Consider the following 27433-nt stretch of genomic DNA (forward strand, 5'->3'; position numbering starts at 1 on the left):
TGCTCACCATGTCTAGAATGTATATTCTATCCATCTGGGATGTATATCCATCCTTTAGATGGTAAGTAATGTTTTATATCTTTAGTATTTAGATTTACTTCTCCTAGTTTTACAATGTGTTTTCTACTCTAAACTAAGAGAATAGATTTCTTGTCATGATCTGGGGAGTAGACTCATAATTTAGTAAAAACTAAATTTAGAATAGGTACTAGAATTTGCTACTGTTTGAATTCAAGAAGCACATGATCGCGAATATGTTTTTTTATGAGCTGAAAGTTTGAGCATTGCTGTTTATAATTGAAAAAAAAAAAACCCTACTGATAATTGCATTTTCTTTGATTTTCCAGCTTGCAGACAGTAGGCTGCATGCCTCCCCCTGTATCTTCTGCAGTGATTTTAACCAAGGCAGTTGGTGGAAATGAGGTGAGTCATAGGGCTAAATGCCGTGCTTTTGTTTTATATTTTATTTTATTTTTAAATTTTATAATGAAGAAGTCATATCACAGAGAATGCATAACTATAGCAGCTTATGAGAGAAGTGTAGGTAGATTCATAAATTAGGATGGTGCTAAAATTAATGATGATGAGTGAAAGTGAGGATTTCAAAGAGAAGAGCAAGGGAGATGAATGAAATAGAGATAGTGAGTTTTCTACCTTGGTGAGAAATTGGGAGACAAAAGAAGCAATCCAAGGAAAGGTACTTTTCATCTAAGACTAATGAGCCAACAACAGCTCTATGGCCATTCCTTAGTTCTTAAAAAGTTTGTAGCTGGGGTGCCTGGGTGGCTCAGTCGGTTACGCGTCTGACTTTGGCACGTCATGGTCTCACAGTTTGTGAGTTCAAGCCCCACATCAGGCTCTGTGCTGATAGTTCAGAGCCTGGAGCCTGCTTTGGATTCTGTGTCTCCCTCTCTTTCTGCTCTTCCCCTGATTGTGCTCTTTCTCTCTCAAAAATAAATAAATAAACATTTAAAAAAATTGTAGCCAACTACATTTGTGGAAAAAGGGTCCATATACATTTTTTAAAAATTTATTTTTAATGTTTATTTATTATTGAGAGATGGAGACAGAGCATGAGTGTGGGAGGGGCAGAGAGAAGGGGAGACACAGAATCTGAAGCAGGCTCCAGGCTCTGAGCTGTCGGCACAGAGCCCGACATGGGGCTCAAACTCACAAACCGTGAGATCATGACCTGAGCCCAAGTCGGATGCTTAACCGACTGAGCCACCCAGGGGCCTTGGGTCCATATACATTTAATGGCAAGTGAAGGCGATGTAAAAAGGAGAAATGAGGCAGGGTTTCTAAGGTGAGTTCAAAGAGATTATGCAAGTGCTGGGGGACTGGGGCGGAGTGCTTGCGTTTTGGGACAGCAGTCATCCATTTCAGGGGCTACACAGAGGTGGCTCCTTTTGGCTGAAAGGTACCACAACTTCATACTGAAGGACTTGGTGGTAGCTTATTCCTCCTTTTCCACTTCCAATTTCTCATTTAGCAAAGAATACTATTGAATGAGGGAGAATATAAGGGATTCCTACTTCAAAAAAAAAATATTTCTACTTCAATTCATTCTTAAGATTTCGCTTTCTTAACATTTGTTTTTATTTTCATCTGCTTTATTTATTCTGAAAATATTTATTAAGTGTATTAAGTGCCTGCTATATTCTTTTTAAAAATAGGTTTATTGAGCTATTGTGGATATTACAATAAACTGCATACATCTAAACAACTTAATGTTTTGATGTCTGTGTATGCCTGTGATACCATGACCACAATCAAGATAATGAATGTATCCATCACCCTCAAAACTCTCCTGTGTCCCTTGGTAATCCCTCCCTCCTGCCCTTCTTAGTGCTCCTCTTCCTTAGGCAACCACTGGTCCATTTTCGGTCCCTGTAGATTAGTTTGCGTCTTCTAGACTTTTATATACTGGAGTTATACAGTGTGTACACCTTTTTCTTTTCTGGTTTCCTTTATTCAGCGTGATTATTTTGAGAGTCATCTATACTCTATGTATCAATAGTTCAGTCCTTTTATTGCTGAGTATTATTATTTTTTTATGGATATACTATAGTTTGTTTATCCATTTACCTGTGGGTGGACGTTGGGCATTTCCCACTTTGGGGCTATGAACAGTGTGTACAAAACTTTAAGTGAATGTGCACTTTCATTTCTCTTGGGAATACTTACGAATGGAATGTTGGGATCATCTGGCGGTGTATGTTTTAGCATCTTTCAACCAAGGCGAGAATTACCAACATATAGTTATAAATCATCTATAAATAGCTTCTGAGGTGGACCATTTCTGTCAATATACAAGCTCTCTTCTTGGACCACAGGTGTGTGTTGAACTTTTTCAGAAATTGCCAAACTATCTTCCCAAGTGGTTTTACCATTTTACATCTCAGCCAGCGGTGTCTGAGAGTTCCAGTGCTCCACATCTCGTCAGCACTTGGCATTGTCAGTCTTTATAATTTTAGTCATTCTAATATGTATCTAGTGGTATCTCATTGTGGTTTTAATTTAATTTACATTTCCCAGCTACTAATAATGTTGAGCATTAATATTTTTCATGTGTTTACTTGCTATACATGTCTTCTTTGGTGAAGTGTAAAATCTTTTGCCTTTTTTTCTTTGTTTTAAACGGAGGTGGTTTGTTTTCTTATGAAAAGCTTGCTTTGTGAGCTTTATATATTCTGGATACAAGTCCTTCATAGATATATGCTTTGTAAATATTTTCTACCAGTCTGTAGCTTGTCTTCATTTTCTTACCAGTGTCTTTTGAAGAGCAGGATGGTAATGAAGGCAGTAAAGGTGGTTGGATTCTGGATGTATTTTGGAGGCACAGGATATGCTGATCAATTGAATGTGGGATATGAGAGAGAGAGGGGGTCATGAATGACTCTAAGACTTTTGACTGAGGAGCTGAAAGGATGGGGTTGCTGAGGGTTTTTATCATGAGTGGATGTCAGATGCTTTTTCTGCATTTCTGACAACCACCATTCTGTCCTGGAAATAAATCCCACTTGATAGTGATATATGATTTTTAAAAATATACTGTTGGACTCAGTTTGCTAATATTTTGTTGAAGATTTTTGCATCTATATTCATGAAGATATTGGCCTATGGTTCTTTTTTTTGGTGGTGTCTTTATCTGGTTTTGGTATCAGGGTGATACTGGCCTCAGAATGGATTTGGAAGTATTCCTTCCTCTTGTGTTTTTTGAAATAGTTTGAGAAGAATAGGTATTAACTCTCTTTAAATGTTTGGTAGAATTTTCCTGTGAAGCTGTCTGGTCCTGGACTTTTGTTTTTTGAGATTTTTTTCATCACTGATTCAATTTTATTGGTAGCAATTGGTCTGTTCAAATTTTCTATTTCTTCCTCCTTTAGTTTTGGTAGGTTATATGTTTCTGTGAATTTATCCGTTTCTTCTAAGTTGTCCAGTTTGTTGGCATATAGGTTTTCATAATATTCTGTTACAATTGTTTGTATTTCTGTGGTGTTGGTTGTTATTTCTCCTCTTTCATTAGTAATTTTGCTTATTTGGGTCATCTCTCTCTCTTTTTTCAATGAGTCTTGCTAGAGATTTATCAGTTTTGTTAATCTTTTCAAAGAACCGACTCCTGGTTTCATTGATCTTTTCTATTGTTTCTTTATTAAATGATATTTAAAACAAAGATGGATGAGATTATATGCAGAGAGAGCATAGTTAGAAAAGAGATGAAGTTCAAGTACTGAACACTGGGACCCTCCAACATTAAGTGGTTAGAATGAGGAGTTACCAGCAGAGGGAACAGAGAAAGGCAACAGATTAGACAGAAGGAAAAATAGGGAGTATCCTGGAAGCCAGGTGAAAAAAATGTTTGAAGGAGGAAGGTATGATCAGCTCTGTCAAAATCTGCTGATATAAGTTTGTGTACAATGAATTCTGAGAATTGTCCATTGAATTAAGCTAGGAGGTTATTGGTAACTTCAACCAGAGTGGTTTTGTTGGAGTGTAAGGGCAAAAGCTTGTTTGGAATGGGCTCAAGAAAAAATCGGAAGAAAGGAGACAGAAGGTATACACAACACTTTCGAGGTCCTTTGCTATAAAAGGGAAGAGGGAAATGAAGCTATATTTAAAGAGGGATATGAGGTCAAGATTTTTTTAAATACAGAAGTGACAGTGTGTTTCTATCATGGTGGGGATTATATAGTTGAGAGGAAGCTGTTGATTTAAGGGAGTGCTAGAGTAATTTATTGGATCAAATGGAAGAGAATGGTATCAGGTTGCATGAGCTTCAGTGGAACTTGGATCATTTATTCATAAGAGTGTGTGGTTAGAGATCCATGAAGATGGGTGGAAAGAGTGCACTTGGGAGTCCTGATGACTTCTCATTCCTTAGGGCTCTTCTGATTTTCTCAGTTCTCTTTGGTTTTCATTTTTTTTTTTTTTTTTTTCTCAGCAGCTGAGACTGATGATGGAGTAGGTGGTATTAATGTTTGAGATAAGAGGAGAAAGTGTGCAAATGCCATCTAGGTGAAGAGAGTGAATTAACTGGAGAGTATGGTAGCATTGCTGGAAGCACTACGGATCTGAGACCCATGGTCATGCATTTAAAATGAAGCCAGACTTCATCGTTATGTGTTTCTCTTATCTGCATTTAGTTTCTTGGTCCAGGAATGGAATTGACAGAGAGTTGGATTTAACCAGCGTTTCATTATGCTGGGAAGTTCTTTTTAGTTTCCACATCATTACTGAGCTAGAGGAGTTACAGGAGTCTTAGATTAATGCTTGCTGTGATTCTCTTTCTATTGCTTTGAAAGAATTTGAGAGGAGGGTCTTTTCAGGACCTAGTGTTAACTGGCTCAAAGTCGTCATTTATGTCTTTCTTTCTGATGTGATTCCCTTAAGAGCTTTTATTTATTTATTTTTTATTTTTTTTAACGTTTATTTATTTATTTATTTATTTTTTTAATTTTTTTTTTTTCAACGTTTATTTATTTTTGCGACAGAGAGAGACAGAGCATGAACGGGGGAGGGGCAGAGAGAGAGGGAGACACAGAATGGGAAACAGGCTCCAGGCTCTGAGCCATCAGCCCAGAGCCTGACGCGGGGCTCGAACTCACGGACCGCGAGATCGTGACCTGGCTGAAGTCGGACGCTTAACCGACTGCGCCACCCAGGCGCCCCAACGTTTATTTATTTTTGAGACAGAGAGAGACAGAGCATGAATGGGGGAGGGTCACAGAGAGAGGGAGACACAGAATCTGAAACAGGCTCCAGGCTCTGAGCTGTCGGCACAGAGCCCGACGCGGGGCTCGAACCCATGGACCGTGAGATCATGACCTGAGCCGAAGTCGGACGCTTAACCGACCGAGCCACCCAGGCGCCCCCCTTAAGAGCTTTTAAACTAAAAAACCCTTTTGTTCTCGGATGACTGTTGGCAGAAGTTCAAAGTCCACTCATTTTGTTGACATTAACATATAGCATTAGAGATTGTATATACAGGTTCATTCCCCAGTAGATATTTAAATGATTTACATTAATGTTGCATGTTAATAATGTTGAATTTATAGATATCTCTTTTGTTTTCTAATGTCATTGGTCTAGTACATAAATGATTATATTGTACACCTTTATCATTATCAAGCATTTTTGTAGTCCTGGGAGTAAGTTACAAGTTTTCATAGGTATTGAAAATTGAGCTTGCAAAGTCCAGTTGGATCGTATCTTCTGATATGAAATGAGTGGACTTTTTCAATATTTACATCAGATTGTGGAAGAAAGTGATCTGTGAGGAAAGGTATTAGATGATTTTAAGTTTAATGTTTTTCTAAAGTAATGTTAAAAGGTAACTGAATATAAGATTTAGCTGAAGGAAATGTAAAGGAAGATTAATCTTTTGTATAATGTATTGGGAAAAATCTAATCTAAGGGTGGAAAGTGAATTTATTGGTCCATGTAAATGAAAAGGTCCAGGGGCGCCAGGGTGGCTCAGTCTGGGTAAGTGTCCGACTTCGGCTCAGGTCATGATCTCACTGTTCGAGAGTTCGAGCCCCACATCAGGCTCTATGCTGACAGCTCAGAGTCTGGAACCTGCTTCAGATTCTGTGCCTCCTTCTCTCTCTGCCTCTCCCCCTCTTCACGCTCTGTCTCTCTTTCTCTCTCAAAAGTAAAAATAAACATTAAAAAAAAAAATTAAAAAAAATAGAAAAAGAACAGGTCCAAAAGCAGAATCCACTATCAGGTTCCATCAGGTAAAGGTTTTGATTCTACTTCTCTATGATTCTCTGTTCTGCCTTGTACGCAGCAGCTTTATACATCCTTGTGGATTTCAATGTGGTAGGAAAATTGCTGGGCACATTTCCATGTTGCACTGTCCTTTAAAACTGACTATTCTCTGCAGTGTTTATAACATATAAGAAAACTTTTTTCCTTCCAGATTTTGTGTTGTTAAACTTGTTTACATTTAGTTTATACTCTCATATATTTATATATTCATCTTTAATATAAATATACACGTGTAGCATATGTTCTGGTGTATTAAAGGAAATGTGAGATTGTGTAGCATATTTGTATTTAATGATTTTGGGGATGAATGCAGATATAGTAGTGTCATTTGGAATGATTTTATTTTTATTTTGTGAAGTTGTTATATAACTTAGGAGGAAGTTTTTTCTGTTACTTATTATACACCTTTCATTTTAAATGCTTTTCCCATAAAACTGTTGATTACCAAAAGGTTTTGTCATGAATTGAAAGTTAGCACATTCCTTAAACTCACAGCTTGCACTTTGGCAAGAAATAGTCTTGTTATTTCTTGTTAAAGTTAAAAAAAAGTATCTGTTTTTATAAGTTAGATTGTTGTTTCAGTGAGCCAACTGGAGTTTATAATAAGTTTTAGCAGCAGAAGGAAGTCAGCATATGTGCACAACAATGCTTATATGCTGAAATGCTAGCATATCCTTTAGGTATTAAAATGAGACTATTTAAGGGCATAGCTGACTTACAGTCTTATTTTGTGGCTTTTAAATTTTAAACTACTTTCATTTAAATATTAGAAACATAGCTAAATTCTTTTTTGTGATCACTCATTTATTCATTCATTATTTATTCATTCATTTTATTCATATAACAGTTTTATTATTATTTTTTTTTAAATTTTTTAAAATGTTTATTTATTTTTGAGACAGAGAGAGACAGAGCATGAATGGGGGAGGGGCAGGGAGAGAGGGAGACACAGAATCGGAAGCAGGCTCAGGCTCTGAGCCATCAGCCCAGAGCCCGACGCGGGGCTTGAACTCACGAACCGTGAGACCGTGACCTGAGCCGAAGTCGGACGCTCAACCGACTGAGCCACCCAGGCGCCCCTTCATATAACAGTTTTAAATGCAACTTTTCAAAACTGCAAGATTATAAGGTGTGCTGTTGAAATGGTCTGATTGGTGGTTATGTGGTTTTGTGTGTGTGTGTGTGTGTGTGTGTGTGTGTGTGTGTGCTTGTGCATGCACATACACTTTCATTTCCTTTTTACTAGAAAGAGTAATAAGACCTGATGGACCCTAATTTCATTGCCAAGTGTAAGAAAGTGATAGATCAACATGTTTTCTATTTTGTTCTAACATGGGAGACGTGAGATAAACATTTATTCTTTGTTTAACACTGTATACATTTGTTTGGTTTAAATTTCTGTTCCAGGGGTGCCTGGGTGGATCCTCTGTTAAGTCTCCAACTCTTGCTTTCTTTTTTTGGTTCAGGTCATGATCTCAGGGTCTGTGAGATCCAGTCCCCCCTCAGGCTCTGTGCTGACAGTGCAGAGTCTGCTTGAGATTCTCTTCTTTCTCCCTCTCTCTCTGACCCTCCCCGCACTCTCTCTTTCTCAAAATAAATAAATAAACTTTAAAATAAGTAAATAAATAAATTTCTGTTCCAAATGTAAAGTTCTATGGTAAAAAAATACAATTTTTTTTCCCTCAAAGCTTTATAAATGTTTAAAACCTTATGGGACTGGCTAAAGAAATCATTGTATTTAAATTCAAGGAGATTCTGCCTCATGGTAACTATGGAAGGGATTATGAAAGAAGTTTCTTCTTTAAGAAACTGGCACATTATTTTTCCAAGTTTGAAGAGATAGAGTTATGTAGTTTTCATGCTGTTGTTACAGAGATATTTCAGTTCCCTATCACTTATGCTGCTGTTTAATGAAAAAAGCTAGAAAGGTAGAATTTGGGAATAGTTACACTGTTTTCCTGAGAAAAGGAATGATTGCAAGCTGAGAAAAGGAATGATTCAGCTAATCGCCCATGCCTCAAAATGTGAAGTAAATATTAGGTCTTAATTTCTGAGTAAAGTTGCAAAGCTGTATATGACTTTGTGAAGTTTTGTGAGTTTGAACATTAAACCAAGTAGGAGAGAAATATAATTAAGGGTTTCTGCCTTCAAATACCTGAAAGAAAAAATAAAAAGAAAGGGAGAGCATTAAGAATCATAATAAATAAAAATCAGGGCAGGGTAGGAAGGAGTTTCCTGTCAGATCTGAGTGTATTTTATGCTAAACTCTATCTTATCTGTGTTTAAGGCTAAGCCTGGTAATTTGAATTATGAAAATAAGGAATCTTCACCACTAAAAGCAGTGTGCTGATTACATGCATGTTATTTATGTTGGTTTATTTATTTATTTATTTTGTTTCTCAAAGTGAATTCCATAGATCACCCATACCAACATTATGGGTGGATGATTAGGAGAAAAAAAATATCCTTGTCTCCACCTTAGGATCTGTTGAACTAGAATGTGTGGTAGATGGGCCTCAGGATTCTTCTTCTAAAAATTATGAATTAGGGGCGCCTGGGTGGCTCAGTCAGTTAAGTGTCTGAGTTTGGCTCAGGTCATGATCTCGCAGTTTGTGAGTTCGAGCCCCACCTTGGGCTCTGTGCTGACAGCTTGGAACCTGCATCTTGCTTCAGGTTCTGTGTCTCCCTCTCTCTCTGCCCCTGCCCTGCCCCTACTTGGTGTCTCTCAAAAATAAATAAACATAAAAAAAAAAAAAGAAATAGAGTATAGTACTCAACCAGAAGTTAAGCCCCTACTATGGAGGCCACTTTTAGGCAAACAGGCTTAAGCAATGGAATGCACAAAGGGCCATGGTGACCACCTGGCTGAATACAGACAGGCCCATCAGGCGACCCACCCTGAAATATCCATAGGCCCTAGTTGACCAATGGGCTACCGACAACTAGGCACAGTTACAAAAAAGTGAAAATTTCGTGTCGCCATACCTCGTCACCTTCCCTCCATGAAAGCAGCCCCCTCCCACTGCCTCTTTGCAGACAGCCTCTCCTCTGCTGTCCTGCTTGCCACTCCCTTGTGGTGTAGTCAATAGACTATCTCCTTTGTCCTGCCTCAGGTGGATTCTTCCACCTCTGGCGCCACTGGCTTCTACCAGATCTCGACCCACATTACGGGGCACCCATCCAATGGAGAGACATACCCTTTAGCTACCACACTCACTTTATAAACACTGGGAGTAAAAAGGAGAATGAGGCCTGCTTTCAAAAGTCTACATTTAGTGTGATATCACACTATTCAAAACCTCTATTTCATGTTATAAACCTCACAAAAATAGGTGAAACAGAGTAAAATGGCTTTGTATTGGCCCACTTTATCAGATTATTGTTTTCCTTTTTTAGTGTAGAAAAAGCCTAAAATGCACCCCAAGTGAACTGAGCCCCACGCACCTATGTAGGACAGCCAGAACTTCAGTTTAGGAATCTGGACTGTGTTTGCTTCTTCTAGGTAGTAGGCTGTTCCTTGCCTAGTTTAGGGTTAAGGCGGTATGCTCCTTTTAAGTAAACATATTTAGTTGGCATTTTTATTATATTTTAATTAGTAGGTTGAGGGATTTTAGAACTCCTTGGTAGTCATGTAGCATTCCAAACACATTTTAAAGAAAAGTTTTGATTTCAGGTATAGTAGAGAGGTAATTAAGTTAAAAGGTGTGTGTGTGTGTGTGTGTGTGTGTGTGTGTGTGTGTTTAATTTCATCAATGGGGCTATTGCCCAAATCTCTTCAAAGAAAACTTAAGAATGTCTCCTGAGCAAAGAAAATTATTACGTGTGGTGAACTCTTTAAGTCATAGACGAAGGTCATGGCAGTCTGAGTGTATTTAAAAAAGGTTTTCTGTCTGCTTGGAAAGCAAATGAAGCACTCATTACTAACTTTAAAATTATAGCTATGAGAAGATTTTTGCTAGAGGTGAAAGATCAAGATCATCACAGTCCAAATGGAGACAGAAAGTTCAATTTGTGGCTTATCAGTCAGGCATGAAACATTTCAGGGTTATTTTGCATTATCAGTGGGGAGTTGATCTTGCTAATCCAATGCATGAAGATAAGATTCATTGAAACATTTATAAAGGCATTTAGAGTAGATCTGATCAGCAGAGAGCCAACTTGAAGTGAGAAGGAAATCTGACCTGTCAGTCACTGTCTCAGCTTCAGCAATCACTCAGCTTTTCTGTGCCTTGCCTTTCTCTTCTGTTAAATGGGGTCCGCTACTGCTTTTGCTTGCAGTGGAAGTTTAATGGCCTCCTGGAGAAATGTCATATCTGAAAAAGGCTTTCCGTGTTGAGCCCTCTTGCAAGCTGGCTTATGGGCACTTATTTCCCTGCAGCCTCCTGTGCTCTCTGGGAAATGGTGACCATTCTTCCTCTCTGACAGATTAAAGAATAGGATAGCAACAGCAGCAGCAGCAGCGAGAAATTGTATGTTAACTACTCTTCTTCCGTATATACCCTTTAACATTGGTCTCATCTTCTGGGTGAGGTTGGTATTCTTAGAAGCCCTGCAAAGAGTTGACTGTGTTTGTTTTAAGCTGCTATAAAACTTGTTTGAAACATGCCTAGATTTCTCCAGAATTTTGTTTGTGTGTAACTTAGAATTCTCCCCTTTAACCCCTTAATGCCTCTCAAATTGTCTTCCATTCTCCCACTCTAAACAAAAGCGTTTCCTTAATGGTTGGCAGTGATTTGTGTTCACCATATTCTGTGGCCAATTCTCAGTTTTTGTCCCCCATGACTTAACTAGCCTTTGACACCATGGCTGCTTGCCTCTTCCTTTTGCTTCCCTGACGCTCTTCTTTCCTATTTCTCTTCCTCTGTCTCTCATCATCCCTTTTCTCCTTGTCTAGCTCCTTTTCCATCCTAATGGGAATGTCTTCCAGGGATCTGATCTTGGAACACCTTATTTAGCATTGCTGGATTCCTGTAACTGGGTGCTTCTCTCCATGGCTGAAGTCTTTTGAACTCCACCTTTCAGTCTGTCTCTGCCTCAGACATAAGGACCAGTCTTGATCTTTGGTGAGAAGTGTTTAAGCAACACCAGCTCAACATGCTGTGGCGCAACATCACCCCCTGTGTTGCTAAGCCATCTGACCTTTAGCAAAGGATGCACTTGCCCAGGAATCAAAGCAGTTGTTACCATTATTCACCTAGTGGCCTAAGTGGTCACCAGGTAAGCCCAGGACCTCTCTCTGTGAGCCTTGGTTTCCTCATCTGAGGAGTATTTTATTTCATGGGATTGCGTACAAGGATCTTATGAAATCATATGAAGAAGTACTCATAAATTGTTCAGGAGCATATCAAGCAAGCATCGGCATCATCATTGTAGATGATGATGATTTTGTCACTGATGGGGTCACCTAGTTATCATTGCTTTCTCAAGAATTTGATCGCCTGAGTTTACTTATTCACTCACTTCACTCATTCATTAAAAATATATATGTTGAGTGCTTGCTATAGCTTGTTATATATATAGTACCTTCATAGAATTTTCAGTTGAGTAAGTGATATAAAACATAAACAGTAAATTGCAATATAAGATGGCTAGTGTTTAAATGTATAAGATGGTGAGTGTGTAAATAAATTTAATAAACTGTATAATCCCAGTTTATTACTTTGTATTAGTTTATATTATAGGTCTTCAATATTTTTATATAAATGTTTCTTACCATAACCAGGAATATTAGTCAGATATTTAAGATTACCCCTTCTGGGAATGAAAAGGAATGGGGAAACATAGTAGTAGTAGAAAGATTGCTTTGGGAATTTATTTTTTATTTAAAAAAATTTTTTTAAGCGTATTTATTTATTTCGAGAGAGACAGAGAGAAAAAGTTGGGGAGGGGCAAAGAGAGAGTGAGACAGAGAATCCCAAGGTGGCTTCATGCTGTCAGAGTGGAGCCTGATGTGGGGCTCGAACTCACAAACCATGAGATCACGACCTGGGTCGAAACCAAGAGTCAGTTGCTTAACCGACTGAGCCACCCAGCTGCCCTGCTTTGGGAATTTAGAACCAGATAAAGGGGGTTGAACAGATTTGCAGGATATTTCTCTGAAGTCTGGAAAACCACCCTGGTTCTGTTCCAAGTCAACAAACCAACCAACCACAAGAACAATCAGGTACCATGTCTCCCTTGAACAGTTCTACATAAACATTGAAAATCTCTTATCTAATTCTTTTTCAGTATCAGAATGTCTGCATATATTAGGACCAACATAAAACATTTTTCAGCAATTTGGTTTATTTGAATTAATTACATTTTAATTATCAAACTTTCTCGGGAAATACCCTGGGTTTATTAGTGATCTTGAGGAAACACTAGTTTAAACAACGCACAAGTTCTTTGTTAGCTAATCTAATTTGATTAATATTTGTATTTGTCTTATTATAGAAAATTTGATTATTTTTATCTTTATTTCCAGATTGTGGGTGTGTACATTTTTCAGGTTCTGTGGCTTACTGTGCATTGACTACATTCCGGTTACTCATGTATTTGTATATACTTATGAAGTTGTTGCTACTGGAAATAGGATACTTGCTCCCAATAATTTGTTAAACCATGGAGTTTCAAAAATATCAGTAAGTTGGATGTGAGAAGACTTAGCTTCTTCTTGTCCTTAACCAGCTCTGTGATCTTGGGTATTCTCTTTTTTAGCTTTTTAATTGATTGTGTATAAATAGGGCTGATTGGTCTATGTATTTATCTACAATAAATCTGTATCTATTTATACATATCTATCTATATCTATTTATTTTTTTCTCCAAGTTTTTATTTAAATTCCAGTTAGCACACACTGTAATATTAGTATCAGGTGACAGAGTTGTTTTAGATGAAAATACTTTGGGGAAGAAAAAGAAAAGGACGTATATATTTGACTTATTTATAAATGTTTAAATTACAATATAGTTGACACACAATGTTACATTAATTTCAGGTGTACAACATAGTGGCTGGACAAGTCTGTATGTTATGCTGTGCTCACCACCAATGTAGCTACCATCTGTCATCATACAACTTTATGATGATACCACTGTCTATATTCCCTGTGCTGTGCTTTTCAACCCTGTGACTTATTCATTCCATAGCTGGAAGCCTGTACCTCTCATTCCCCTTCACCCATTTTCCCTATCCTATCACCTTCCCTTCTGGCAGCCATCAGTTTGTTGTCTATATTTATGCTAAAAGGACCTATTTAAGTGACAGGAGGTAATCTGTTATTTTAAGCTGTTTGCTTGTTGGTGAAATATGATTAACTGTATTGCATTAATTGTAGATCTTCATGCTTTCTCAGCTTAACTTTCCTTATGAGAATATATGCTTTATGAAACAGGATGGTATTATACATGTATCTTTCATATGGGAATATTCAGCATCTATCAGACTAAAGGAACCAAGCTTAATCTTTCCTGCATTGCTACAAACTTTGAAAATTATCCTTTTAAACTTTACTTGCATTATGAAGATATCAGATTGTGTCTCCTAAGTACCTAATGAGAACATTCTGCTTAGTGCAATAAGATTTTTCAAGCAGATTATTCATGACCAAGAACACTTGGGTCCAAACTAATGGTCTGAATATATTGAGTGGGACTGAGCTGCATTCTAATCAAGTGATAAGATATTGGACTTGCAGGGCCCTCTAAATGAGTGATTTTCAATTTTTTAAAAAATTACAACCCACAGATAGAAACTGAGAAGTTTCTAAAGTATAGTTACTCTATGTATAATTCACTTTCTCTTCTCATTTCCCCTCTCCCCACTTCCTTTCACCTTTCTCCTTTCCTTCCCTTCCTTTTCTTTTCTCCTCTTCTATTTTGGAAAGAAAATGCCAGTCAGTATTCACTAAATTGATTTTGTGAACTACAGTTTGAAAAATACTATCCTAACCTGTAGTGGAAAGCTGCCATCCTATTTCCTCTGGAGTCAGCTCTTCTGATCCTCTGGACAGACTTATTGGCCTTTGGTTTATTCCCAGGGGGATTCCTGGCCGCCTGTTACTTGCAGAAGGCTCCTTTGGTGTTGGCCCTCAGACCGCTTGGGGACTTTGTGTTCCTGATCAATTCTTCTGCCATTTGTGGTCAGCTCATTTGAGCAGTCCGCTCCTGGAGGACACACCTCTTCATCCGCCTAGCTACCAGATGAAGTCCTACTCATCAGTCAAGGCCTAAGTCAAATACCACTTCCCTTCGCAGAAGGGAAGCCTTTGCAGCCGCCCAATCAGAATTAATCTTTCCTGCCTTCCCTGGTACTTCCTTTGTGTCTCTGTCATGACATTCACCCTTTATCAGATAGTTCTGCTTGTATTTGGCTCTCCAACCAATTTTTGAGGTTCATTTTCAGGAACTGCTTTTCTCTGATCCCTTTAATGCTGTACAAGAGTATCCATAATAACAATGGCAAAGGAGCATTTGGGGAAGCTAGAGAATGACTCTAGTTCTATCACAGTCATACAACGGTCCCGACAAAGTTGGTCAGAGTAATGATGAAGTCACTTCCATGACAGTAATTTCCATAAGTTTGTGTTCAGTCTCTCCTTCAAGGATCTTTTCATAAACTTACTGTGCCAGAATAAAGTGGGATAGACTTGGACAATATTCTGTCTAGATTAGTCATATTTTGTCATTAATGCAAATAAATTTTAAATTTTGTTGAGAGAACTTATTGTGGGAAGTTTTCAGTTGATGCCCCATAGTGTTTCTTATTTAATGATCCTTCAGACACGGACTCTGAGACAGTGGGATTACAAAGTTCTCATCTAATTACAATTACGTTAAGTTCACACTGCTTTGAAAATGGTACACTTTCTCAAATAGGCAGACCGTGATAGTTTAATTCCAAAAAACAGTCTGAGAAATTAACTGTATGAGGTAAAGCATATTTATATATTTATACATACTAATATTTTTTTAATGCATAATGAGTTAGCCTATGAAAAATGCTCTTCGATTTTATGGCTCCCATTTTCAGGGACAACAGGGACTGATATGCCTTAACTCTCACTGGAGTTTACATTGAGTCCTTATCAAAATGAGCCATCATAAATACTTATTACATTTGTGATCTGCAGTTACTAGCATGCATTTATTGTTTTTGTTCCTCCGAAGTATGATATTTCCAGTTCCTCAGTAGTTTTAACTACCAACTGCTCTGCTCTGTGTTTGCACACTTGCCATTAAAGGTGGGGTACATATTACATTTTCACATGAAAAATGAGAGCCGGCATTAAAATAAAAAAAAATCTACCTATGCTCAAGTAGTCTATAAAAAGACATGAATTCTATTGGTTTGATATCATCATCTTTTAGTAAATAACCAAAGATAGAATTTTTGTTGGAGGAATTATGTAGTTCTATTTAAAAAGTTTTCATTTTCAAATTACGTTTGAAATGCTTTTTTAAAAATTTTGTTTATTTCAGAGAGACAGCATGAGTGAGGGGCAGAGGGAGAGAGAGAGAATGAATCTTAAACAGGCTCCACGCTCAGTGCAGAGCCCGACACAGGGCTTGATCTCATGACCCCTAGGCTCATGACCTGAGCCCAAATCAAGAGTTGAACACTCAACTGACTGAGCCACCCAGGCACACCTGAAATACTTCTGAGGGCTAAAAAAAGAGCCTACTTTTTTTAATTTTTATTTTTATTTATTTTTGAGAGAGTATGAGTGGAGGAGGGGCAGAGAGAGAGGGAGAGAGAGAGAGGATCTGAAGCAGGCTCTGCACTATAAGTGGAGAGCCCAATGCAGGGCTAGAACTCATGAACTGTGAGATCATGACCTGAGCCAAAGTCAGGCTTAACCCACTTGCCATCTTGCTTAACCCACTGAGCCACCCATGTGCCCTCCAAAAAAGTCTACTTTAAGAAACAGTTTGCCTATGGTTGATGAAGTTTTAGAACTTTGGGCCCAATTCATTATAAATTGATTATCAATAGAGAAAGAGGAAAGAAGTTAATTGAGTTAGAAGCTTGTTTGCTAAATAAAAGAGCCTTTTACTGGTTGGAAGGAGCCTAATCTCAGGTTTTTGTTTTGTTTTGTTTTGTTTTGTTTTTACTTCAAAATAATTTTTTAAAATATAATTTATTGTCAAATTGGCTTACATACAACATTCAGGGCTCATCCCAACAAACCTCAGGTTTTTTACAAAGCCTTTTAGGGATGTGAAGAAATACTAGCTTTGTTCTGCATTTTCCTTATTTCTGACCTGGGTGAATAAAAAGGGAACAGCAGGATGATGGAATGACTCAGGACTGTAACAGTGCACAGTCCAGTAAGCACTGTTAACTTTTGTGGGCAATTCCTGTGCCCTAAGTGGATTTAGCTAGCTGCTAACTCACCCAGTAAGAGACCACTGAGATCACAGTAGGCTCTTGTCATCAAAATAATAATAGCCAGTGCTTTTATAGCCCTTGGTATATGTCAGTCCTTGGCCTCAGTGCTTTACATGCATTAATTCCCTTAATCCTTTTAACAGCCTTTGGAGTTAGGTACTATTATTCCTATTTTGTAGATGAGGAAACTGGCACAAAAAGAGATACAGAAACTTGCCCAGCATTGTGTAGCCCAGAAGAAGAGCTGTGATTGTAAACCAGGTGCTCTGCTTTCCGTGTCTATGTGCCCACCTTTCCCTTTTCTGCCATTCCCTCAGTTAACACTGGAGCTAGGACAGATGGCACTCAAAAGTCTCCCTCTATATGTGGCTTAGTGCCTGTGCTACCTAGGTGAGAAAAACAGAGGTTGACCTATAAGTAGACCCAAAAGCCATAGTTGCAGAAAAAATGATCCCTACATAGTTGTGTAGGCATTGATGTTTCTACCTGACAGGAGGTCTCCCTTCAGAATGCTTTCCCATCTCTGCCAGGGCCCTGTGGTGGGTACCCCATCCAGGCATGGGCAGCACAGCAAAGGTCTGTGTATCTCACCGAGGCTTCCATTTGATGGCAAACAGTGTTTGTGAATATTTCTTATTCACAGCTGTATCCTCTGTGTCCAGTGCAGCACTCGGCATATGTCAGGGGCATAGTAAATCTATTTGAATTGATTAATATTTTTGAAGGAATGTGTTTAAATCTAGCCCTATCCAGGTCTTGATTTAAATATGTCTTATTAAAGCAGTAATTCATATCTTGTTTTACTTCATCCTATATTAAATAAATTTGTGTAAATATCATACAGTTTTATAGAAAAATCAAGATACCTAATTGGCAATGTCTTGCAATATTTTTACTTTTCCCAATTATTCACAACTATTCTGCTTCATCTAAACATCAGCAGCCACAGCCACTTAGATGGTGGCAACCTCCAAAATGGTGGGCATGATGTTTAGAAGGACATAAAAAAGACTTCTATAAGGTTGATCTTGTATTTTCAGATCAGTTCAGAGATGAAAAGTGTACACAGACATTTTAGTAACTGAATGGGACCTTGAGTGTGTTTTTTTTCCCTTTCTTATTTTGGATGGTCTTAAACTATCTAGTCAAATAAAAATCTCAAGTGAGAAAAATGATTTTGACACTAGAAGACCTTCATAGGTACTTGATAAATGTTTTTGTTTGGCACAAATGATGTGGTAAAAAATTCTTTTCCTTAAAATAAATAGTGATTTTTTTTCTCTCTGGAAGTTTCAGTGTAAACAATTAAAATATATGTAAGAATACTTCTTTAGGGGCGCCTGGGTGGCGCAGTCGGTTAAGCGTCCGACTTCAGCCAGGTCACGATCTCGCGGTCCGTGAGTTCGAGCCCCGCGTCGGGCTCTGGGCTGATGGCTCAGAGCCTGGAGCCTGTTTCCGATTCTGTGTCTCCCTCTCTCTCTGCCCCTCCCCCGTTCATGCTCTGTCTCTCTCTGTCCCAAAAATAAATAAACGTTGAAAAAAAAATTAAAAAAAAAAAAAGAATACTTCTTTAGGTCATCTTCTATTGTGATAAATACAGTTAAATTCTTTTGCATATTTTTTGAAATACCTTTACATGTATTTTCTCTTTTGAACTTCCTAACAATTGTACGAAGTAGATAAGACTGGTACTATATTACCCTGATATTTGTAGCTGGTCAAATTAGGATTTATAGGTAAGGTGCCTTGACTAAAGTCACACAGTTGGAAAGTATGGACTCCTTCTCCAGGCCGCTTTCATCCCATCATACAATATCTCAAGCAAAAACAACAGAACTCCAGGAAGGAACACCTGGATCTTATGCTGGCTCTTCATTACAGGTGGACGGTTTGAAATTGTTCTGGGAGATCGAATGTCAATGCACTATTAACTTGAAACACATTATCGAACACTTGCAATTTACAGAGCACTGAACTAATATTTTGAGGAGCGGGGAGGTAGAGTACAAAGAGAATCCAGCGGTAGTCTGCCTTCACAGAGATTGGTAATGAAATGGGGGAAATTGGCAGGAGCATAAGCAAGAAGTGAGTGTGAATGAGTAGGTGGGGTCAGTAAGCAGGGGGCTGGAGAGGTCCCTAGGGTTTGAGCCAGGCCCACAAATTCTGGTTGGAAAGGTGGTCCTTGGAAGTGATCCGCTTTCAAGTTCTCTCCCACCGGTTAGGAAATTGTTTGAAAGTGCTTCCGAGTAAGGTGAAGGTAAACTTGTTCTAAGATCCAGGCTGGAAGGGATGCTGCTCACAAATCCTGTCCCAGTGATCTGGCTGACGCAGCACAGTTTGTTACCTGCATGTGGGAGCAGGAATGCAGGCTGAGTGAGGATGCGGTCGCATCACGACTGACAATTGCACTGCAAATGTTGCTTCCTTACAGTGACCTGGTGGCAGAATTGCCACTTTGCTGTGCCCATGGATACAAAATCTGAGCGGAAAAACCAGAAACCACACTGATGGTGTGGGTGGGTCTGTGGCACAGGTAGGCCAAACCTATACGCATCGTGGCAGCTGTAGAGTTAAAAGAAAAAATCACCACTGCCGTAGTCACAGAGAAAATCTTCAAATATATCTCAGCAGTTTCCATTCCCTACTGGATGAGAAGGTGATAGCAAATCTGAGATTTCCTTCTGTTCTTCAAACACGAGAAGGCTTTCGAAATTGTTTTGGTACCACAGATCCAACCTTTACCACCAGGAAGCCAATCCCCCCCAGGAACACAGCACCAATATTCCCTTCTAGCTGGTATCTGAAACTATAAGACACAGTGTAGATGTTTTTTCTTTAAATGTTATTGAAATAAAAATAACAAATTAACTTCAATGTTAGAAACCCTATTAGTACATACCTACTTTCCTCCCTAAATCCATACTATTGATTAGGTTATGTAAAATATTTCCTGGCAGTAGATACATGTTGTTTAGTGCTAACTGGGGAAATGATTAAATTAACATATGTGAACATGCTTTGCAAATTACAAACCATTACAGTTACTTTGTTATTAGGTTACTGCTATTAGATGATGCTATTAGATGACTGGCTTTTAAAAAAATTGTTGATTAGAAAGTCTATTTGATATAGTTAATTGAGTTAGGTATTGAATTGTCTTATTGTATGTTGTGTTACTACTCTGGGAGTTAGGAGTTAAATGTGATATATTCCACCTTGGTTTAGAAAACCATAGTTTTAACATGATACTTGAAAAAACATTTAGTGTTTTCTCTCTTCCTTGCCTAAATTGCTTCACTTATTTCTTTTTGCCTCAAAAGTCTGGGAAGAGAGAAGAGAGAGTACTATGATAGTCTACTTGATTTTTTTAAAGCTTCTTCACTTTTGTCTTTATATTTTTAAGATCTATGTCTTTATCTTTTGAACTTTCCCCTCTCTCGTTCCTGTCCTTTTCCTATTTATCTTTCATCATTGTCTCTCCCTCTTTTTTTTCTGGTGAATTTTAGTTCCTCCACTAAGTCTTAACCAAACTGGACTCTTTAGTAGGTTTCTGCATGATCCCCTGGCACCTTTGTTATTGTCGCTGTCTTCAGTGTCATCTCTTAATGTGGGGTTTCTTCCTTGGGGCATAACTGTATTTCAGCCTAGAGCAGGACATCTCCGGTTTCCAAATCCTTAACTTGGCCTTCTAATGACAGAGGCATGCACATCCCTGGCACTATCTCTTCTTCCAGAAGCTGTCAGGGTTCATCCATCTGCTCTGGCAATCGTAGCCTCTGAAGGTCCTCTATGACAGGCGATTGCCGTCTACCCTGGCTCTGTGTACAGCAGGTGTTCGCAGGGTCCACGGGACTCCTTCTGCCCTAAGCACCAAGATGTTAGGAAGCTTCCTGTGGGGTGTGCAACTGATGTGTGACTCTGCTTAGCTGTGACCACAAGGCCCATCCCAAAGCCTGCTGGTGTCATGTACCCTCAGGTCTTCCTTCTAGGCAGCTACCTACTCTTTAAAGTGCTGCTTCCAGAGCCTTCTCAAAATGAATCACTGCAGCTTTATTTGGAAATTGCAGAAGTCAAGGAGATGGATGGCCGCCTGAGAGGACCTTGAGCTATAACTATAACTCTCTAAAATCTCCAGTCAGAGTCAAATCATATAATCTCTTTAAACTCCATCTCGTATGATTCTGTAGAAATAATTCTCCATTTGGTCTAGGTGTGAGGGTCTTGGGGGATGTTGGTTTGGTTATCCTGATTTTCACCCTTTGGGTTCTTTTCTGACATTAACCCCCTACCCTGCCAGTCGTGGCAAAGGTTGGGGGTGGGATGGTGGAAGACCATTTACCTCAATCCATACCAAAGTTGTATTCTGTTTTTGCATTGACTCAGTCTAAGTCAACACAGAATATTAGCTAATTTGGAGAATCTGCCCAATTTATTTATTTCATAAGTGCTCAATTCATACTCAAGGAAGTAAAGGAAATAAAGTATATTGCAAGGAAATGAATTGATTTCCTGTATCTGTCTAATTGAATATTATTTTCTCAAATTGATCCAACTTTAAATTTCTTATTTTGTTGAATTTTTGGTGATTTTTTTAACAACTCCCATTCTTTTGTATAAATTATACTAATTAGATACCAATAATAATGATTTTTTTCTCTTAAAAAAACTGTATTGATTAAGTGACTATGCTGGTTAATATATGTATCATACACTCCTGATTGCTTTCTAATATCTATACTCCCTCCTTTAGAGCAGAACCTTTCAGCTGGGCACACTGCCACTCAGCTAAACACTGTATTTACTAGAATTTGTGGTGTTCCAATGGCCATGTAACTAAATTCTGGCCAGTGAAATGTAAATGGAAGTATTGCATATCACATCCAAGATGTCTCCTTAAAAGTGGGTGGTGCAGCCTTCATTTTTCCTTCCTCTCTCTGCTTACTGGAATGTTGACCTGATGGCGACAGCTTGAAGAGCAGTCTTAAGATTGAGAGACAGGCTGCTAATGATAGTGGAGCATCAAGAACAGGATTCTGGGTTCTTTTGACTATGGCGTTGCCATATCCTGGGTTGCCTACGTCCAGGCTTCTTTTGCAAGCATACCTCTCTTGTATAAGCGTTGTTATTTGGAGTAGTTTTTTGTCTGCAACTAAACTTGATCACAATTGATGTAAAATATATAATTTTCAAATAATGGGATATAATAAAGTACACTTAATACTGGAGCTACACTGAATGTATTTCAAAATAATATATTTAGAAGCCACTTGAAGAGCTAAAGTGATTCCTGGGTCCATTATAACTTAATAACGTGCAGTATTATAAAAAATAGCTCAATGATTGTCTTGAATATTTTACCTCTTTTGATTCTTTTGGAAATGCGGATTAATACTGAGAAATAGTTTTGTTATTTAGCAGCAGTATTCCTAATGCTAAGTACAAAACTCTAGACACTTAGGGGAATTTTTGGAAATATTCTGTCTTGAATCCTTTTTGCTAATGTATTCAAGACTGATTTTGTGCTTTTTTTGTTGTTTCTTGAGTGATGGTGATAAGAATACATACAGTAAAGTGTGGTTGGTAATGCTTCTCATAAACTTTATGCATCTTTTGTCAAGGACAGATATTCAAAATAAATGAGCTCCGATTTTTCATTATCTTTGAGTTTACGTATTATTTTGAAGCTAATGTAATTAAGAAAAAAACATGGTGAAATACACCTCACATAAAACATACCATTTTAACCATTTTTAAGTGTATAGCTCATTGGCACTACAGTTTACATTGTTGTGTAATCATCACCACCATCCATCTCCAGAACTCTTTCATCTTCCCAAAATAAAACTCCGTACTCATTAAATAAAAACTCCCTATTCCTCCCTCTCCCCAGCCCGTGGCAACCCCCTTTCTCATTTTCCATATCCATGAATTTGACCCCTCAAGAAAGAAACCTCATACAATTGGAATCATACAGTATTTGTCTCCTTTTGACTTGCTTATTCCACACTGATATATTGTTTTTCTTTACTTGGGGAATTATTTCAGCATAAATGAATTATTACTGCACAGGATTGTCTTTTTTACGTTCATCTTCTGAAAATTTTCATTGGTCGTGGTAATTACAGTGAACGTTAACAGAGTAGATAGTGTTATGATAAAATAGGGTATTTGAATCATTAGTTTATGCAATACAGTCCAAGGTAGAAATCACTGTATAGTTTGGTATTTTTGATATTATAACGACCATTGAAACATAAAACAAGGGCTTTATGTTAACAGATATGCCATATGAGATGAATATGTTAGATATTTTAGCTAATCTGGTGAGTTTCCTGTCATCCTATGTAAGAACATAAATGTCATATTGTAGTGTACCATTTGATTTCACGTGTTATCTGAATATATTAGAAATAGATAAAATGTGATTTTAGGATAAAATGTTAAAGTTCACAGATGAAGCGGTTATCCCACTTGGCTTATATTCTATGTGTGTAACAAATAGTAAATTAGTTTTTCTTTCTCAGAATGTACAGATTTTTAGAATTGAATAATAATCCCTAAAAAAGGAATTAAGATGTTGATGATTATTTGTTGCCTTGGGGAAAATATTGATGATCTTTGTTGTTTCAAAAATAACATTTGTCCTTGACTTGTTTTGTTTTTTGTTTGTTTGTTTTGTTTTTTAAACTTGTATCACTGCTTGCTCCCTCTTGGTTTCCTCAGAGGCACTTTATAGAGGTATGCTTCAATAAAACCTTTCTGGTAGATTGGTAGCTGGTATGATTCTTTCAAAAAATCCCAATTAAAAGAAGAAATATGATAGGGAGTTGGCCTAATGGGAGGTATGCAACTGTATTTGCAAATCTTAGACATCATCCCGCTATTTTGGTGTAACCCTTCAGCTGACAATTAAAATCTTTGTTTTATTAGTCATCACCCAACCCTAACAGATGGGTGAAGAATTAATCTGATTTGTATTTTTCCCCACAACTTTCTCCTACACATTGTAATAATCTATGATTCGCATTCAGTGAGTTCTTAAAGATAGTTGATAGGCCATACAGATACAATATTTATATCCTATTAAAATTACGCCAGAGTAAAACCACAGAACAGAAGAGCTTCTAAGACCCCTGTAGAAATTTGAAGACAATTTTGATACTCTCGTCCACTTGAAAAAAAAAAAAAATCTGCCTAATACCATAATGTTTTTTCCCTTGCCAGGACCCTCCTTGCCTGGTGTCATTTCTTGAGCTCTCCTGGGAGGAGATTAGTCTAAAACAACAAAGTAGCCAGATGTCTGGTTCTGAGAGAGTCCCAGAGGCCAGGCTACGGTAGGCAACAGAAACCGCGTGGGGCTGAAGATCAAAGATACCTGAGAATTACTTATGGGCACATAATATGTGTCATTCCCATTATTAACAGTCTGAGAAAATTTGTTTCTCTAATTAACCCTTTTGTTGGCGTAACCTTAAATTTTAGTGAGTATATTTCTTTTTTGATATGTGTTCTTTTGTGTGGTTTTGAGAAGTATACATATCAAAAAAGAGAAATGAAAAGGAACCCATGTGCTTGATTGAAATCTCTAAGTACTGTTATTCTTATCCAAAATAGATATGCTGTCCAGTGTGTATCATCATTTATCATGAAATGAGTGGCATTATGGTTCTAGGTTAAAATTACAAATTTATAGTCAGGAGCTACATGTTTTAATGTGTGAAGAGCTCTTCTTAAAGCTCTAAGCCTTACTTTTAAAAGTACAATTATTTCAACTTTTAACTGCTTTAGAGTGGAGATTTTTAGATCACAGCTTCCTGGTCTTAAAATGAATTCAGGATAAATCCCAGTGGTGGGAAATCTGTACCTTATTAATAGTTGACCTCTTTCTTTTCACATTGGTATTATAATGAAATGCTAATTAAACGTTCTTGCTATCCTTTACCTGTTTGCTTTATAGATACAATTTTACATTGTTTAGACGCAGACAAATTTGGAAAATATAAATACATTTGCTCTTTTGAGTTTGTTTTAATCCTAAAGCCTCTGAAAGCTTTTAGCTGAATTTATTCCAAGGGATGGGGAAACATCTAATTATAACTTTTGATGTGTTAGCCTCTAGATGACAGTATCAAAATAGAGAACAAAAGATTCTGGTTGGCCTTGCCACTTGTTTTTGTTTCCATTCAACATCATCGTGTAACAACAAAATCGTGTAAAAGCCTTATTCCTGCTTTCCTTGAGATATAATCATAAACCATTGTTACCAAGAGCCAGCTTTAGCGCTTTTAAGTGCTACAACACATTCTTTAACATCTAGTAATATAAACTTGGCATAAAAGCTGTAAAAATGTCTTTAGACCTAATTGGAGATATGTGTTAGCAATATAGTGCAGAGATTTCATATTCTTTGTGTAGTGGTCAAGGCTTCTTTTAACCCCTTGAGGAAAATGAAGCTCCTAGGAGCAGTTTGTAAGGATTAATTGATTTATCTCTTTGCTTCTAGATTTAAGTATTGAAGCAAGAATAAAATTGGCTTCCTGCACAAAGCACTGGAGAGACAACTGTATTTTTTTTTTAAGAGCAGAATTTGTGTTACTTTAGTGACAAAGGGTGATCTGTGCTTTCGCTCCTTACACCTGTGTTTCTGTTACTGCTTACCCCATCGTCAACAATACCATTTATTATCACTGGGGAGTCTGGTTATTTGTTTTCCTATTTTGAGTGCAAATCGAGTTCAGTTATGACAACTGTGCCATAAACATTTCTAAGCTCCAGTTACTGGCTTACTTTAAACAAGTAGTATTTGGAGTAACAAAACACTTCCCAGTATCACAATATTATTGTCAGTTCCTTGGAGGTGGTTATCTAGCAGGATTTAATTTGAAGGAATGAGAGTCATGGTTCCAGGACTAAGGTCCAATGATGGAAGGAGCATTCCATTCTGTTGTGGTTCAGGGGGCTGTTCTTGTTTCTTCCTTTCAAGGAAGTCTTCATTTCCTCCCCTTCCCACCTCACCCCCAAGACACACATGCTTGTGTATGTATACACATTTAAAATGGGGATTTGCTAAGGAGAAGACCAAAAGGTAACTCTTTTAATTTTTTTTTTTTTTAAATCTTTCAGAAGTTGCCAATGTTGCTGGTCATGTTAATGTATTCATCTTGAGTCGCTTCATTGACTACTGATCCTCTTCCCCCTTCCCCCTCTTCTTCCTCCCCTCCCACTTACGTTATGGGCCATTACTGTGAGTATCATCTTTTGGGGCATCTCTCCCTCAACACTGTGTACAGAGAAATGTTGAATTATGCTTGAAAAAATAAGCATTATCAAATTTAAGGAGGTGAAGAGTGTGGTTTTCTAGTTCCTGCTTTTTCTTCATTCACTCTACCTTCCTTACTCATAGATTTCTTTGTAGATTACCTCCACCTCTACCCTGTCATATTTTCTCTATTCTTCATCTTTTAGTTCTTAATTGTGTTTCAGCAGTCTGCTGATAGCCTTCCAGGATGGGTTCTGATATGAAATAAGAGCAAAGTTGTAAGAACAGGCAATTAAGCTCTCTTTTTAAAATTCTTGTAATAACTTAATGTGTAATGATTTAGTACTTGAGTGGGTATTGCGGTAATAATCTATAAACTTTTTGTGATAGAATTATGTGCTAAATAAAAATGCTCGCAATATAAATCAAGTTGGCTTTGTTAGAATGTGATGACTCAATATGCATTTTAATTTCTCTTAATTTTAAAAGCTTTGAAGTTAAGCATATGGTCTTAAACATTTGTTTTTAATCTGCAATGGTTTGAAAGATCTTAAGACCTGCTTACTTACTTACCTTTTTAATTTGTTTCCTAAATTTCTTTACTTTTATTTTTTTTTTTTAATTTTTTAAATGTTTATTTATTTTTGAGACAGAGAGAGACAGAGCACGAGTGGGGGAGGGGCAGAGAGAGAGGGAGACACAGAATCTGAAACAGGCCCCAGGCTCTGAGCTGTCAGCACAGAGCCTGATGCAGGGCTCGAACCCATGAACCGTGAGGTTGTGACCTGAGCCGAAGTTGGATGCTTAACCGACTGAGCCACCCAGGTGCCCCTAAATTTCTTTACTTTTAAAGTAACATTTATCCTCACCTGAGGTTTGTAGAAATAACCCTTGGATCATCTGTCACTGTTTCCAATGGTGGTCTTTGGCTCTAAATTGCCTGAGAGTCTGAGGCCGCAAAGTGATAGGATTAGATCCTAGCAGATGGGAGAGTCCTTTCCCCAGTGGCAAATGACTGGTAGCACACTGCTCAAGCCGGCAGTTCTGGAAACAAAGTTATGTTTTGAGTACAAAAATGATCTTGAGGGGCGCCTGGGTGGCGCAGTCGGTTAAGCGTCCGACTTCAGCCAGGTCACGATCTCGCGGTCCGTGAGTTCGAGCCCCGCGTCGGGCTCTGTGCTGACGGCTCAGAGCCTGGAGCCTGTTTCCGATTCTGTGTCTCCCTCTCTCTCTGCCCTTCCCCCGTTCATGCTCTGTCTCTCTCTGTCCCAAAAATAAATAAACGTTGAAAAAAAAAAATGATCTTGAATCCTTGTGACTTCTAACTCTATGGTTAAAATAAAGGACAACATCTTGAAAAGAAGTAATAGAAAATTAAGTATTGTCATTGATTGTATCCAATGTGAGCAGTTGGCAGAAGTGTTTTAAGTGGAATCCTTTTCCTTTTTCAGGTAAGATTTACATGATTAAATATAGAATGAAACGACAGCCAATAGATAATCAGATACCTCAGAATAATGTTTGGGAAGC

The 27433-nt window shown here is 37.9% G+C and overlaps 1 protein-coding gene across 4 annotated transcripts in view; it reads left to right on the top strand.

The window, feature by feature from the left end:
• SLC10A7 (solute carrier family 10 member 7) overlaps positions 1 to 27433 on the top strand; it is a 257064-nt gene that overhangs the window by 20564 nt on the left and 209067 nt on the right. For 2 of the 4 annotated variants that reach the window (XM_030312964.2, XM_030312968.1), the window contains exon 4: positions 348 to 423. In XM_030312964.2, the coding sequence (XP_030168824.1) occupies positions 348 to 423 (76 nt within the window). Of the gene's footprint in view, positions 1 to 347; positions 424 to 12739; positions 12953 to 27433 lie in introns of those variants that run through there. The other 2 variants (XM_030312970.1, XM_030312972.1) reach the window with 2 other exon arrangements.

Source organism: Lynx canadensis, chromosome B1, assembly GCF_007474595.2.
Source record: "Lynx canadensis isolate LIC74 chromosome B1, mLynCan4.pri.v2, whole genome shotgun sequence".
In the NCBI taxonomy this organism is placed as follows: Eukaryota; Metazoa; Chordata; class Mammalia; order Carnivora; family Felidae; genus Lynx; species Lynx canadensis.